This window comes from Blennius ocellaris (assembly GCF_963422515.1).
Source record: "Blennius ocellaris genome assembly, chromosome: 6".
Taxonomy (NCBI): Eukaryota; Metazoa; Chordata; class Actinopteri; order Blenniiformes; family Blenniidae; genus Blennius; species Blennius ocellaris.
Window position 1 is genome coordinate 4,867,495 of NC_137655.1, and position 14,075 is coordinate 4,881,569.

The window sequence follows — 14,075 nt, forward strand, 5'->3', positions numbered from 1 at the left end:
AATATATAAATAGAAGGAAATCATTTTAAAAACACTTTCTGTTGGAGATCTTAAAAAAAAAGAAAAAACTAAAGTTAAAAGTCCCAATGCTGATTTGTTTGTTGTTGTTTTTTTAAGTTGATCTGTGAGAAAAAGCCAGCAGCCAGACTGTGAGATGAAATTAACTGTCTTTTGTCAATGATAAAAGTGAAACTTTCTTCTTTTGAAAGAGATTTATAAATGTCAAATTTCACTACAGCTTGACAAACCTGTCTGCAGGAGCGAAATACCATTTAATTGACATAGTAACAACAGCCATCTTGCATTATTCTAATAATAATTATATAATAAAGCCAATTTTAATGAAAACTTCTGGTGCAAACAATACAGTCAAAAAACTTCTCCTATAGCTGTTGCATTGTGGTTGTGTTGTGTCCACTACTCTTAAGAAATTAGTTTAAATGACTGTGAGCAGCGGGTGACCGAGAGCTGAGAATGCAGACCGACGGAAATTTTAAAAGTACATTTTCAAAATAAAAGTCCCCGGCAGCTCTCCACTCTGGAGTCTCGAGGATGAGTCAAATGTGGAGAACAAAGGAATTTCCCTCTGGGATTAATAAAGTATATCTACTCTAAATCATCTAATTCTTTGAATTAATTTTGTTTTTTAACCATTTTCTTGGTGGTTTGGCCGGTTTGGAGCCTCGTACCTGCCGGTGTTTTTGGCCCTACGGGCTTTAGGTTTGACACCCCTGATTCGATCTGACTCTAAGTATAACAGACACAAACCTTTTGAACCATGTGCTGGACTACGTGGCGCTTGGATTAAAAAAAAATATAAATATTCATTTGAGTTGACCGCAAACAAAAAACTACCATCTGGTGTTTCTATTTTATTTTTTTGGAAATAACCCTGATTTTTTTCTGATTATTCAATCACCTGACATGTCAAACGCATGTAGTATCAGTGTGTGTGTGTGTGTGTGTGTGTGTGTGAGGTTGCCTACCTCCTCGTCGTTGGGCTGCAGGATGTGGTAGAGCCAGGGGATTTCTCCCAGTTTGCCCAGCTCCGCCTCAACGCTCTGCAGAGCGCCGGACAGCAGCTCCTCCTCCGGCGGATCCAGTTGCTGTTCGAGGGGAAAGAAGAAGAAGAAGAAGAAGAAGAAGAAGAAAAAACACTTATCAGACTCCAGGGCGAAAGAGATAGCAATAATGCCACCGTTTAAGTAAATAACCCAGAACGTAAGTGAGCGACAAGGACTCACCAGGGAGACGCGGCCCAGCAGCAGAGACTCCGTCTCGTTGTACAGAGCTTTGACGGTGCTCGCCACCTCGATGGCCGTGTTCCTCGTCAGACTCTGGAGGAACGACGAGAATCGGGGTGAGAATCGGTGTGAGGTAAACAGAGAGCTTGTCTCGCACTACAAGTTGCATTTTGTACCACAAGCAGTGAAAAACAACCTATAATCTGGATTATTTTGTCCCCATGACAGTGGCATAAATAAAGGAAGTGGATGCAATGAAAGGAGAGGCTGCAGTGCCCTCTAGTGGTAAATAACTTGTTTGCAAAACCACCCTTGTTCTGTTATGGGCCGTTACAAGTGTCCGGGGCCGCGCTGCGAGTCTGTGGTGTACCTCAGGGAACTTGGGGTGTGTTTTGTTGATGGCGTGGGACGCGGCGTTGACGGCGTGAGCCAGCTCCTGCTCCAGAAGCCCGTTGGTCTTCGCGGCCTCGCATATCCTGAGAGGAGAGAGTGCAGGCGTTACTTAGAGCAGTGTTTGTCAACCACGGTGCCGCGGCACACTGGTGTTTCCGCGAGATCTAGTCAGGTGTGCCGTGGGAAAGTGTCCAATTTCACATTTTTTTCTTGAAAAACATTTGCTCTCACAGCCGCTGTCAGCTGAGAGAGCAGTGTGTTACAGAGCAATCATGTATAAATACTCTTCGCCAATAGATGGCAGCACATAACTTTGCCGTTGAAATCGAAACTTAACAGACGTCAGTCTGGTTAAGCTCCACCTCCTGCTTTCCAAAGAAAAAAGTGTGCCTTGGCTCAAAAAAGGTTGAAAAACACTGGGTTCGGGAACGAAGTCGGGAGCACGGAGGTTTGGGGGGTGGGGGGTGGGGGGTGGGGGTTAGGTTTACCTCGTGATGAGTTCCTCGGACGCCCGGGCGCACATCTGCACCAGGGAGGCCTCCTCCTCCGTGGCCAGATCCACCGACTGCTGAGGGTAGAGGTGAGGCCGCAGGGGAGGCTTGTCGTACTTCAGCTTGTCCTCCCAGGACTTCAACGTGTTCTCAAACGCCTGCAAACAAGCACAAAATGCATAAATATACTATACGAGTGAAGCCGGGCCGATCATATTTTGTGTTAACGACGTCATATTATCCAACTTTTCAACACTTTCACGTGGTCTCGATGCTCCAAAAACTTTTTTTCTTCAAAGTTTATTGCTTTTCCTTTGATTTCCCCTCCATTTGAATATTGGATCATAGGAGCTGCGTTCAGAATCTGCTGCGTCTGTGTGAGCTGGACTGGCTCCGCCCACACATCTTAGGAAGAGGAGGAAGAACTTCCTCTCGTGGTGCCATGTGCCAGATTAGAGCTGCCTAATTCTGGGAGGCGTCAAATGGCCTACCTTGATTGGGATTGGCTAAAAAACATTTCCTATATGGGCGTTTTTTTGCTTTTTTTTTTTACAAACTCCCCCTGACAGCATGGATTGGAGGCTAATTCTCGATTGCTATCTTTCATGGCAGCATCTCCGATTTCTCAGCTCACGTCTCAGTGTCGTGTCGCTACTCTAAAGAAATCAGTTTCAGAAAAATCAACGTTTTCTTTGACTTTGTTTTATCAACAATGAAAGGTTTTGTGCTCCAAAATTATGGAATCAATTACAAAAGCATGATTAAAATATCATAATATTTTTTTAAAGATGTGATATTTTGCAATTACACGGATGAAGCTGCGCTTGCTTTTCTTTTTAATCTAGCGTGAGCCTCAAAGCCATGTTCAGTTTGTAAAAACACCCACAATGCAACAGTTTTCTGGAGAGTTCACTGTATTTTGCACCAGAAGGTTGAACAAAAATGTCTCTTTGTGTTGCGATTGGAGTCCATTTCCAAAGGGATCGTTTTTTTTTTTTTTTGTGAAACTCTGAAGATTTCCATCACGTATACTCTGCAAATAAAGAAAACCGTTAACAATTACAGTTAACTATTATTATGGCACAATTTTGCTCAATTGAACCATCTCAGGATTTCGCTTGTGCGTCATTTGAGGTCGTTGGAGGACAAGACCAAGAATAAGTTCCAACCAGGCTTGACTTTATTTATGAAAAGATTTCAAGCTGAACAATTTGGTTGAATAATTTATTCCAAATGCAGATTGTGGGTGGGGGGGGGGGGGGGGAATAACCACATCTGTCCTTCATTGATAGCTTGATTAGTCTCTGTGTGGCGGACTGTTTTCATCCACTCGCCAAACCTTCACCACATGAACAGTTTTATAATGTTTCCAGTGGGATAGAATTGTGGTTTTCAGTGTTTTCCAGTGGTGATAATACTGAATCCGTGACCGTTTTATTCGCTGATTGGAAAGTTGAAATCAGGTTAAGTCTGAATGGATGTGAGTAAATGGTGCTATATAAGAAAAACACTAATCAGGAGCTTTTCTCTACTTCAAGGTTGAGATCGTTTAAAACTAGAGCGACACTCGGTAGAGCGCAGACCTTCGCCAACGCCACATTTGTTCGGGGAACCAAGTTAGCATCGCTAGCATGATAGCTGCTAGCTGATATCGATGCTAACTAGGTAGGTAAGGTAGCAACGTCACTGTGTGAAACGCGCTGTCGCTATGGAAACGGCTCGGCTACCAGGTTTCAGAGAGACTTTAAGGCTTTCTGGGACGTGTATTAGTGCTGTTATTACTCAGAAATTTTGAAAGAGATTTCATGAGACGAGATGAAATTAGATGAATGTGACATTTTGTATTTTTTTTCATATTTTCGCAGTTCTCTTGGGGATTTATTCGAAAACGGCTCGCTGTGACTCCCAAAATCTAACTGAATGTTCCTTGGATGGTGATAAATCATCTCTGAAAATTTTTATGCAATTTGGACGAGTAGGTTTTGCGAAAAGTTGGTAAAATGCATATACACAAATAAAAAAATGTAAAATAATAATAAAATAAAATAGAATAAAATACAATAAATAGAATAAAATAGAATGAAATAGAATAAAATAAAATAGAATAAAATAGAACGAAATAGAATAAAATAGAATAAAATAAAATAGAATAGAATAGAATAGAATAGAATAGAATAGAATAGAATAAAATAAAATAGAATAAAATAAAATAAAATAAAATAAAATAAAATAAAATAAAATAAAATAAAATAAAATAAAATAAAATAAAATAAAATAAATGCAGGTGAAAAAAAATAACCTCAGTCAACCTCGTTGGTGAAAGTGTTAACAGGAAACAGGACATTTTTCGACAAAAAATGAGAAACAGTAGAAAACTGATAGATACTGCAGTATGTTTCAATGTACACCCCCTCCCCCCTTACTCTGTCTCTGGTCAGCATCTGCGCCCGGTTCTTGTGTTGGATCTTGATGACGCCGGGCGGCTGGATCCAGGCCTCGCCGTCCACCTGGATGGGAACGCCCTCGTCGCCCAGGATGGTGATCTTCACCGTCCGACACTGATTCAGACAGAGGCTTCGGTCACACACACACACACAAACACTCTGACACGTCTCTCTCTCTTCCTCTGCGTGCTGCGCTGGGGTTTTCCTCACCTGCGCGATGCGGTGGTGCTGCAGCTTGATGACCCGGGACACGGCCATCTGCATGCTACCGAACACGGCCACCACCTCCAGGATTTTGTCATCGAACGACGGAGCGCAGAAGATCTGCAAGGCGCGAGAAGGACGTTCGGGAAATGTAGACGGGTAAAACTAGAATTTCATGATGTACAGTTTTAATTCAAGGCCAGAAATCCAGTATCCAGAAGACAAAAGATATACATTTAACAGCTAACTATAATAACAATAATTAGTTTTAGAAAGCAGGGCATTTTTAATAGTTATTATCATTTATATATATATATTTTTAACTTTTTATGTTGCTGTTGCTTTTCTTGTTATTTTATTATGTTATTTTTATATTTAGATTTTATTGATAATAAATGTAATTTTTATTACATTTTATTTTTAATATATAGATTTTAAAGCACAAAAGAAAAAAGAAAAAAACGACTGGGACGTTAACATTTGAATTTCAAAAAATGACTCACAGCAATTTGGGGTTCAGTTTTTTGCTCAAGGGTACGACAACATGTGAATATGAGGAACTGAACCTGCGACCTTCCAATTATGAGACAACTACTCAAGCTACCGAGCAACAGCCATCACTTTATTATTTCAAATAAATCCAAAATGACTCGTAATATAAGAGAACGTCTTCATTTGAATATGTGTCCAGGTCCAGATTAGAACGTGGATTGTTCCGCCATCCGGCTGGTTCAGATTACAATTAGATTAGAAACAGTGAAACTCCGGAACAAAGCAAAAAAATGTCCAAATGGAAAATAATATGTGAATAAATGAAAAAAAAAGAGACAAACAAGTGCTGAACAATCATATTATTCCATAATAGGATAATTATGAAATGTGATTATTGGATATTGGGGAAGTCGTAGGATTAAATAGGTTTGACCTTTTTCCTTCCAATTGTCAGAACATGTTGAATTAAGATACATATGACTGGAATTCCATTCTGGGTCTCATAGAATAACGAATATGTTTCAGGGCTTCTGTATATTCAGCGTGTGCGTGCGAGATAGAGTTTATCTAAATGTCCGCTCTGTTTTTGTTTCCTTCTCTCCAGCGCAAGTTACGTAACATCAAAAGGCATGCACTGTATGTGTGTGTATGTGTGTGTGTGTGTGAGACACTATAATCCTCCAGTCAGGCCCTAAACAAACAGTTATATCACTGTCTCCCCCTCTGCACGTCCACGCCGACATCCTGACTTGGGCTCCAGGAGGGAGAATCACTTCCGCTCCTTTCTGCGGCCAGACCGGGAATCGTACTCACGTCGTCCTCCTTGGTGCCGCCCCAGAAGTTGGTCCCGCCCGCGTAGCTGGGAATGTTGAGCACGGCGATGCCCTGGAGGCTGGGCAGCGGGATGTACTGGCCGTCACACTGGGGGGGGGCGGGGATTAACAGCTCGGTTCAGGGGTTTGCATTGCACAAGGACATTTCATCAAAATAACCACCGAGAGCTACATTATTCGTTTTTTTGTTGTTGTTTGAAACAGTTTTCTTTCTTTTTAAAAAAAATTAATAAATAAATACAGTACAGTCGTTCCTATGTGCTTTTACACAGAAAAGCCCAACATATCCACATGAGCAAGCAGGTTTGTTTGCGACTGTGGAGAGGAAAAACTCCCCCAACGGGGAGAAACCTTTGCAGAAACCAGACTCAGAGGTGGCGGCATTCTGCGGACCGGTTGGGGTGAAATGATAGAGTGTCATGATCCTGCCTTCTCTCCTCCCCTCCTGTGTTCCCCTCAGCTCCGCCCCTGTGCTCTCCTGCTTCCTCCTCCCTGATCATCAGCTGTCTGTCGTTGTCATTAGTGTGTGTATTTAGTTCCCCTCTCTTCCAGTGGCCAGTTCTTCTGAGTTCCTCCACCATTCGTACCCGCCTTTTCCCCCTCGTGTTGCCTTCGTGTGTTTTTGACCTTCTGCCTGCCCGCCCGACCTCGCCTCCTGGATTTCCTCCTCCATTTGCCTGCTCTGGTTTTTGATCTGGGACTGCCTGACTTTGCTTCTGCTGTGTTTTTGAAAATAAAACACTTTTGAACTGCACTTCTTGTCTGCCGTGCAATTGAGTTCACAAACCCTGACAAGGAGAGGAGAGGAAAGACAGAGATAGACTTCCTCTCTGGTATTCAGAGTTTTAGAATGCTGTAGGAAAAAAAAACAAAAACCCAACAACTTTAGAATGAATAATCATCAGGATGTTAGTGGGAGGAGCTCTATAATCCGGGTGTGAGAAGGAGGAAGATGCTCTATAATCTGGATTAGTACAGGAAGTTGTGGGCGTCGGCACTGTCAGCTTCCCGACCGTCATCTGCACCTGCAGAGTTACACTCTGGATTAACGAGTTGCAATCTTTGTTCTCTCCTCACCTCCAACTGGACCTTCTGCTCCAGGTTCTTGTAGGTCCTCTGCAGGAGCTCCTTCGTGCCCAGAACACCGTACCACATCATGTTCTTGGTGCGGCTCCTGCACCAGGAAGAGGCACAAACTTGAGATGAGCAGTGTGCGGGAGCAGGATGTAACCGGGAATAACGGACGTGAACCTCCGTCCCCAACCTGCATTTCTCCGGGTGCTCCTCTCGCTTGTTGTTGAACTCCAGCGAGATCTTGGCGTCCAGGCCGATGCCGAAGTAGTTGTTCATGACGCACTTCTCCATGTAGCCCTCTCTGGGTGCAGCAATGACAAAACAAGACAGGGAGCAGTGAGACGAGGGTCGGCCGGCCGTGCGGAGCCGCGAGGGTGAGGGTGAGGGTGAGGGGCGCCGGCGCTCACAGTGAGTCCAGGTCGGGGTCGATGAACGGCGTGGCGCCGAAGGGGTCGATGTTCGCCAGCAGCATCTTACTGATGATGGAGCTGCCGGCGATGGAGGCGGCAAGGCCGGCTCGCAATCCTGCACACACACACGGAAATCATCCATCACAGCATGTTAGTAGAAAACACAACTTCTTTATGAATTGTAGTTACCTTTTTTTTTCTTTTAACCCTTTTTTTTTTTTAATAACTCTTTATTTTTATCCCTGAATCTCTTCTTCCCTCCTTCCCAAGCTCCTATACCTATAGACCGATATGACCTATAACTACGGTCATATCAATAATACCAAGTGCATTTAAACAATACATAAAAAGGAGAATGACAAATTAAAAAAAATTTAAATTGTGTGTGTGTATATACATACATACATATATATACAGTATATATACACATATATACAGTATGTATATGTGTGTGTGTGTGTGTGTGTGTGTGTGTGTGTGTGTGTGTCTATATATATATATATACACACAAGTTGCTTTTTAACTGAGTTGAACTTATGTTACTTCAATTAGAGGGAGGAAGATGCTCTATAATAACTATAAAGATGTTAGTTACCTTTGTTAATGCTATTTACTATCACTACATTAGAAATAATATAATCTTATACTGTACTATGTTATGTTTATTTATGTTTATTACATATGAGAAATAAATCCTAAAAAAGCCAACCTAAAAAAAAACTATGATTGATGCGGTTGTGTGTGTGTGTGTGTGTGTGTGTGTGTGTGTGTGTGTGTGTGTGTGGCACGCTGACCTGGACAGATGATGCGTGTGTTGAGGACGGGCAGATTCTCTTTGCTGGTGGTGAACGGCGTGATGGTGAAGGACCCGTAGGACTGCGTGCTGCGGCTCACCCTGCGCTCCGTCGGGGAACAGGGACTCTTCGCAGCTGAACACACACACAACAAATAAAACCATGTCACGATGTTTTCTACATCATGACAAGACCATACCCTCCTGGTACCTGCAGATGGCGCTAATCTACTAACATATGTTGGTATTCCCTTTGATTGCAGACACCGGTGCATCAGTCTCATAACCATAAGTCTTATTCCATGTGTGATATCTACAAAATGTAAATACTACAAGAAAATAGAAAAATATATTTGTGTCAGTATATCAGCCATTGGAGTTGTCCTCTGAACTTTTGCAGTCTTGTGGAAAAAGAGGCAGAATGAGTCACTTTTTCAAATATTTTGACTATTGTACAGCCATGAACTGCTAAATACATCCAAATGAAAGGCTGAACTTTAAATAACTCCTATGAAGAACATTGAAGAGACTCAATGGAATGCCCCCAATAATAATAATAATAATAATAATAATACATTTCATTTGTATAGCACACTTTAAAATCAGGCAATATATCAAGGTGCCAAAGTCAATCCCAGAGCGATTACTGTAAAATTCCTCTACAAAATTATAACATTTCTTAATTAGTAATAATAAATACGTTTCTAACTGGAGCATCTTATGTCTGGTTTTGGTTTTTTTCAAAATGCTTTATCATACTTTATTAATCTGCCGAGGGGAATTTTCTTTCCACCCCACGACACACTCGGCTCCAAGTTGCGCTGAGACGGCCGTTGTCACGGCGACCAGACGATCCGCAATAAAAGTCTGACACGTGTCAGAAAGTTGTGGCGACGGTGACGCGACCTGCGTCGGCTAAGTAGCCAATAGAAACGCAGAATGAAATGACGTGCTGTGCAACGTTCCACCCAAAGAGACGCTTTGCAGCTACGATAGAAAAACACGACGGGAAAAAAAAAAAAAGACAGTAAGCGGGACGTAAACAAAATCTTGAAAGAAACACAGAAATGCCACGAGGGCCGAGGCTCCGCTCGTGTTTTGCTAGTTTCTTTTGTCGCGGGCGGACGGCGGCGCGGCGGAAGCCGACTGTCAGTGTCGCTACGCGAAAACTTCGCCCCCTTGACAACCGTCGCCGGGAGCAACAGTCGGGACGGAGGCGAGAGCCGATGCCTCCTTGTCTCGTACCGGCTTGGAAAAAAATGTGTGGAAGGAAGGAAGCGGGCCCGCGGTAAACAGGAAGGAGTTCGGCCTCCGAGACAATAACCACATCCTGCGGCCGCCGCCGCTCCCACCCACGAGGACGCACGCTGGATACGGATCGTCCGCACGCCTCCACGGCGACCGTTTCCACGGCCGCCGGAGCACAAGCAGCCTGGTTCCACGGTGGAATATCACAGGAGAGGAGGAGAATCTATTTTAGCTCTAATCCCTCAGTTTATTTATGACGGGAAGCGTGATTTGCGTCAGCAGCACTTTTTTTTTCTTCTTCCCCCCCCTTCTTCTTTCCAGTAGCTGCGTCTGGCGCTGCAGTTTAACCGCCACAAGAGGGCGTGATTCAAATCCCCTGTGCAGAAAGGAGTCGAATCTGAAATCAACCTGATTTCTGCTGCATGAAATAACAGGAAATATTTACTTGCGCTCATCTGCTGATCAATCTTGTTGGACAATGGACACATATGGCTGATTTTCAGGCGACCTGCATTATAAATTGCACATGTGTTGCATTATATGTTGCACATTTCTGCTTTTTTAATTCCCATTTTCACATCTAGTTCCACTGTTTCCCGGGGCTATATTATCTAATTTACTCATTGTTTTTGTTTATGGATGTTTTGCCGCCCTTTATCTTGACTGCTAATCCAATTTCTTCCATTGATTAGATTTCAGTTTTTATCTTTCTGCTGGTACTGCTGTTCAGCAATATCTTTCTGTGAAAGGTGCTGTATAAATACATTTTACTTACTTACTTACTATATTGTAAATTCTTTTCTTTTTTTAATTCTATATTGGGTGATATAGTTGGTCTTTATTTTCTTTTTTTCTTTAATTTCTGGGTGATATGTCGACACCGTAGGGCAAGTGAGACGAAATCTTGATTCTGATGTGTCTTGTTTGTACGGCAGAATTGACAGTGGAGCTCAAGTTGACTTAAAATTTTTCTTTGTTGTGTGCGCGTGTTTTGTTGTGTCTGACAATTTTTGGTTTAAAATTTTTTTTTTTTATATCTGTTTTTTATAAGGTGTTTACCATTTTCTTGTTGGTTTGGAGCCTCTTTTGGCCCACAGGCCTCATGTTTGACACCCCCTGCTATGAAAGTGATAGAAAGGAGGGAAGGTGAGGTCGTTACCCTCCAGCTCCTTGGTGTCCTCGTCCTTCTCGCTGTCTCTGTTCTCCTCCTCGCTGTCCTTCCGGAACTCCACAGGCGACGGCAGCTCGGTGTCGTCCGTGTGTGCGTTCTGCTCGTCCACCACTGGACACACAAAACAGATGTGGAAGTTTGATCTAGATCAAGATCTATCTATCTATCTATCTATCTATCTATCTATCTATCTATCTATCTATCTATGCATTTAATCAATTGTGCATTCTTTCCTATTTTTTCACATTGTTTCAGTGTGTGTGTGTATCGAGGTGTGCTTAGTGTTGTGTGTACTAAGGTGTATGTTTTGGAGTGTGTGTACCTCTCTAGGCCTCTTTGATAGTCGTGTGTGTGTGTCTTCTTCGGGGAGTGTTTTGTGGTGTGTGTGTGTGTGTGTGTGTGTGTGTGTGTCATGCTGTGGGTTATTTGGTGTGTTTCCTGGTGTGTGCACTTCCCTCGCCCTGCTCGATGATTGTGTGTGTGTATCTGTGTGTATTTCAGGGTGTGTACCCCTCTCGGCCTGCTTGACGATCATGAGTATATTTCAGGGCGTGTGTATCAAGGTGTGTATTTCAGGGTATGTGTATCGGGGTGTGTGTATCCGGGTGTGTGTATCAAGGTGTGTATTTCAGGGTATGTGTATCAGGGTGTGTGTATCCGGGTGTGTGTATCATGGTGTGTATTTCAGGGCCTGTGTATCCGGGTGTGTGTATCAGGGTGTGTACCACTCTCGGCCTGCTCGATGATCATGAGTATATTTCAGGGTGAATGTACCAAGGTGTGTATTTCAGGGTATGTGTATCGGGGTGTGTGTATGCGGGTGTGTGCTTCAGGGTGTGTGTATTGAGGTGTGTGTTTCAGGGCGTGTATATCAAGGTGTGTATTTCAGGGTATGTGTATCGGGGGGTGTGTATCAGGATGTGTGTATCAAGGTGTGTACCGCTCTCGGCCTGCTCGATGTTCATGAGTATATTTCAGAGTGTGTGTATCGGGGTGTGTGTATCAGGGTGTGTGTATGGGGTGTGTGTATCAGGGTGTGTGTATGCGGGTGTGTGCATCGGGGTGTGTGTATGGGGGTGTGTACCTCTCTCGGCCTGCTCGATGATCTGTCTCACCGCCTTCTTCAGACTGTTCGCCCGGAGCATCAGCTGCTCTCTGCTCCTGAACAGCTGGTGCGGCGACCCCGCTCCTCTTCCTCCTCTTCCTCCTCTTCCTCCTTTCTCCGTCTCCTCCTCCTCCAGCTTCCTCTTGGGCTCCGTCAGGCTCTCCTCGCTGGCCTCCTCCTCCTCCCCCTCCTCCTCTTCCTCCTCCTCCTCCTCCTCCTCCTCCTCCTCCTGCTCCTCCTCCACGATGGGCGGCGTGGCGTGCGGGAGCTGAGGCAGCGCCTGGCACTCGCTGTTGAGGGTCTGCAGCAGCGAGTCCATCTTGTCGTTCAGGATGGCGCACTGCGGGGACACGGAGGGGGGACAGACCGGTGAAGGACGGCCTGGGCGCCGCGGCGTCCCTCGGCGAGTCGCCCCGCTAATCCAACATGGCGTCACGCTCACCTTTAAAGACATGGTGTCGCAGTCTTCCACGTTCTCCGTGCTTTTCTCGTACGCTTTCCCCACTTTGGCAACGAAGTCCTTCACTGTTTCACACAGGATCCTGGAAACGAGGAGAAAAACAGCAGCACTTTATGATAAATTGACATCAAACCAGGCAGAATTAGCATTTAGTCATACTGCTGATGAAATCATTTGCATTGAGTGTTTTCTGGTCCTGCTCTGTTTTTCCTTTAAAAAAATATCTTAAAACACTTAAAAACACTTAAAAAAAAATCCCTATGAAATATTCTAATCTAATATTTTATGTACTGCTTATTGACATGAAAACACATACAACATATAATCATTCACAATGAGAATAGAGAATTAATCTCTTTAAAAATGTGTGATTATTGTACTGTTGTAATGTATTGTGTCTTATTGTTATGTTTCATTGTGTTTTTTGTAATGTTTTATTGTTGAAGTTTTTTTATTTTTGTATTTCACTGCTATACTTTTATGTTCTCTTGATGATTTTAGCTGCATGATGTGAAGATGATCATGTTTGTCACAACTTTACATCAAAATAAAACCAAAAAACTTAAATATCCCCCGTATCGTCACAAAACACCTCTTAAATAGGAAGTTTCAATAATTTGCATTAAGTTTTCATTGCATGTTAGAGATTATCACAACAACTTTGGTGGACTTCCACCAAAAAGCAATGTCGTCAAATAGCAAGTCTTAATACTGATTTTCCTCTCTCCCTGTGTTCTTTTTCATTTACTTTGAAGTTTAACTGAATGACCTTGCTTTTTTTATGAAACACATTTTTTTTTTATTATAAATGAAGTGAAATTGTGTTTATAAAATCATAAAAAATGTGTAAAATGTTGACATATGAAATCACAAGTATGGTTTTCACTCATGTGACACTCTTATTGTGAAATGCAATGAATGAACCCTGAAATATCTGCAGAGAAAAACGTCATTTCCAATATTATCAATTCAGCGTGAGGGTTCGACATTTGATTCCGCGTTGTTCGACGTAGTTTGAGTGTTAAAATGTCGTACTTGGCAGAGGAGATGACCACCGAGTGCTGCTCGGAGTTCAGGATCTTCGTGAGGTGAGCAGCCACCGAGTCTTCGTAGGCTGCGATGTGAAACTGCAGAGAGAAGCACAGAAAGTACCGGAAGGCAAGAGTCAGAGGGATTAATGTGACATTATGTTGACTTTTCATAAAACCTTGTGAGTATAGATGTTAAAAAAAAAAAAAAAAAACAGTCGAGCACAAAAACCTCGTCTTTCTATCAGGTTTTCTATGTGATTGTAGCAGAATTTGTTTTGTCAGTTTTAAGTTGTTTGCAATAATTAAGACCTCTATTATGTTCAGAGTGGATTTTATTATTATTTATGATTGCTTTACATTTGTTCAGTAAATATAAAATATATTCAAGGTTTCACTCTTTTTGTATGGGATTCTATAATGTAGATGTGTCGGCTTTTATATGCTAAAACAATCCTCTGATTAAAATATCATTTTACATAGTCCATCATTACAGTGATTTTTAAAATTTAGCTACTAATTAATTTAAACATGCGAGAACTATTATATTAACACTAATAAAAGTATAAGTAAATTACATATAATGCTCAAACAATTAACTGTATGTAATATACAATAAATATAATGAAGTAAAATGGTGATTAAGGAATATTACTCCAAATATCACAAATAATTCCCGATACAT

General features: G+C 42.5%; 1 protein-coding gene across 1 annotated transcript in view; it reads right to left on the reverse strand.

Annotated features, from left to right (window-relative positions):
* dgkh (diacylglycerol kinase, eta) overlaps positions 1-14,075 on the reverse strand; it is a gene marked incomplete at its 5' end in the record, with an annotated part of 63,584 nt that overhangs the window by 6,366 nt on the left and 43,143 nt on the right. The window contains 15 exons of the mRNA XM_080498390.1: positions 987-1,106; positions 1,245-1,337; positions 1,615-1,720; positions 2,126-2,286; positions 4,552-4,686; positions 4,783-4,896; positions 6,082-6,189; positions 7,179-7,275; positions 7,366-7,476; positions 7,583-7,700; positions 8,380-8,514; positions 10,786-10,908; positions 11,882-12,242; positions 12,345-12,444; positions 13,398-13,489. Of these exons, the coding sequence (XP_080354516.1) occupies positions 987-1,106; positions 1,245-1,337; positions 1,615-1,720; positions 2,126-2,286; positions 4,552-4,686; positions 4,783-4,896; positions 6,082-6,189; positions 7,179-7,275; positions 7,366-7,476; positions 7,583-7,700; positions 8,380-8,514; positions 10,786-10,908; positions 11,882-12,242; positions 12,345-12,444; positions 13,398-13,489 (1,974 nt within the window). The remainder of the gene's footprint in view (positions 1-986; positions 1,107-1,244; positions 1,338-1,614; positions 1,721-2,125; positions 2,287-4,551; positions 4,687-4,782; positions 4,897-6,081; positions 6,190-7,178; positions 7,276-7,365; positions 7,477-7,582; positions 7,701-8,379; positions 8,515-10,785; positions 10,909-11,881; positions 12,243-12,344; positions 12,445-13,397; positions 13,490-14,075) is intronic.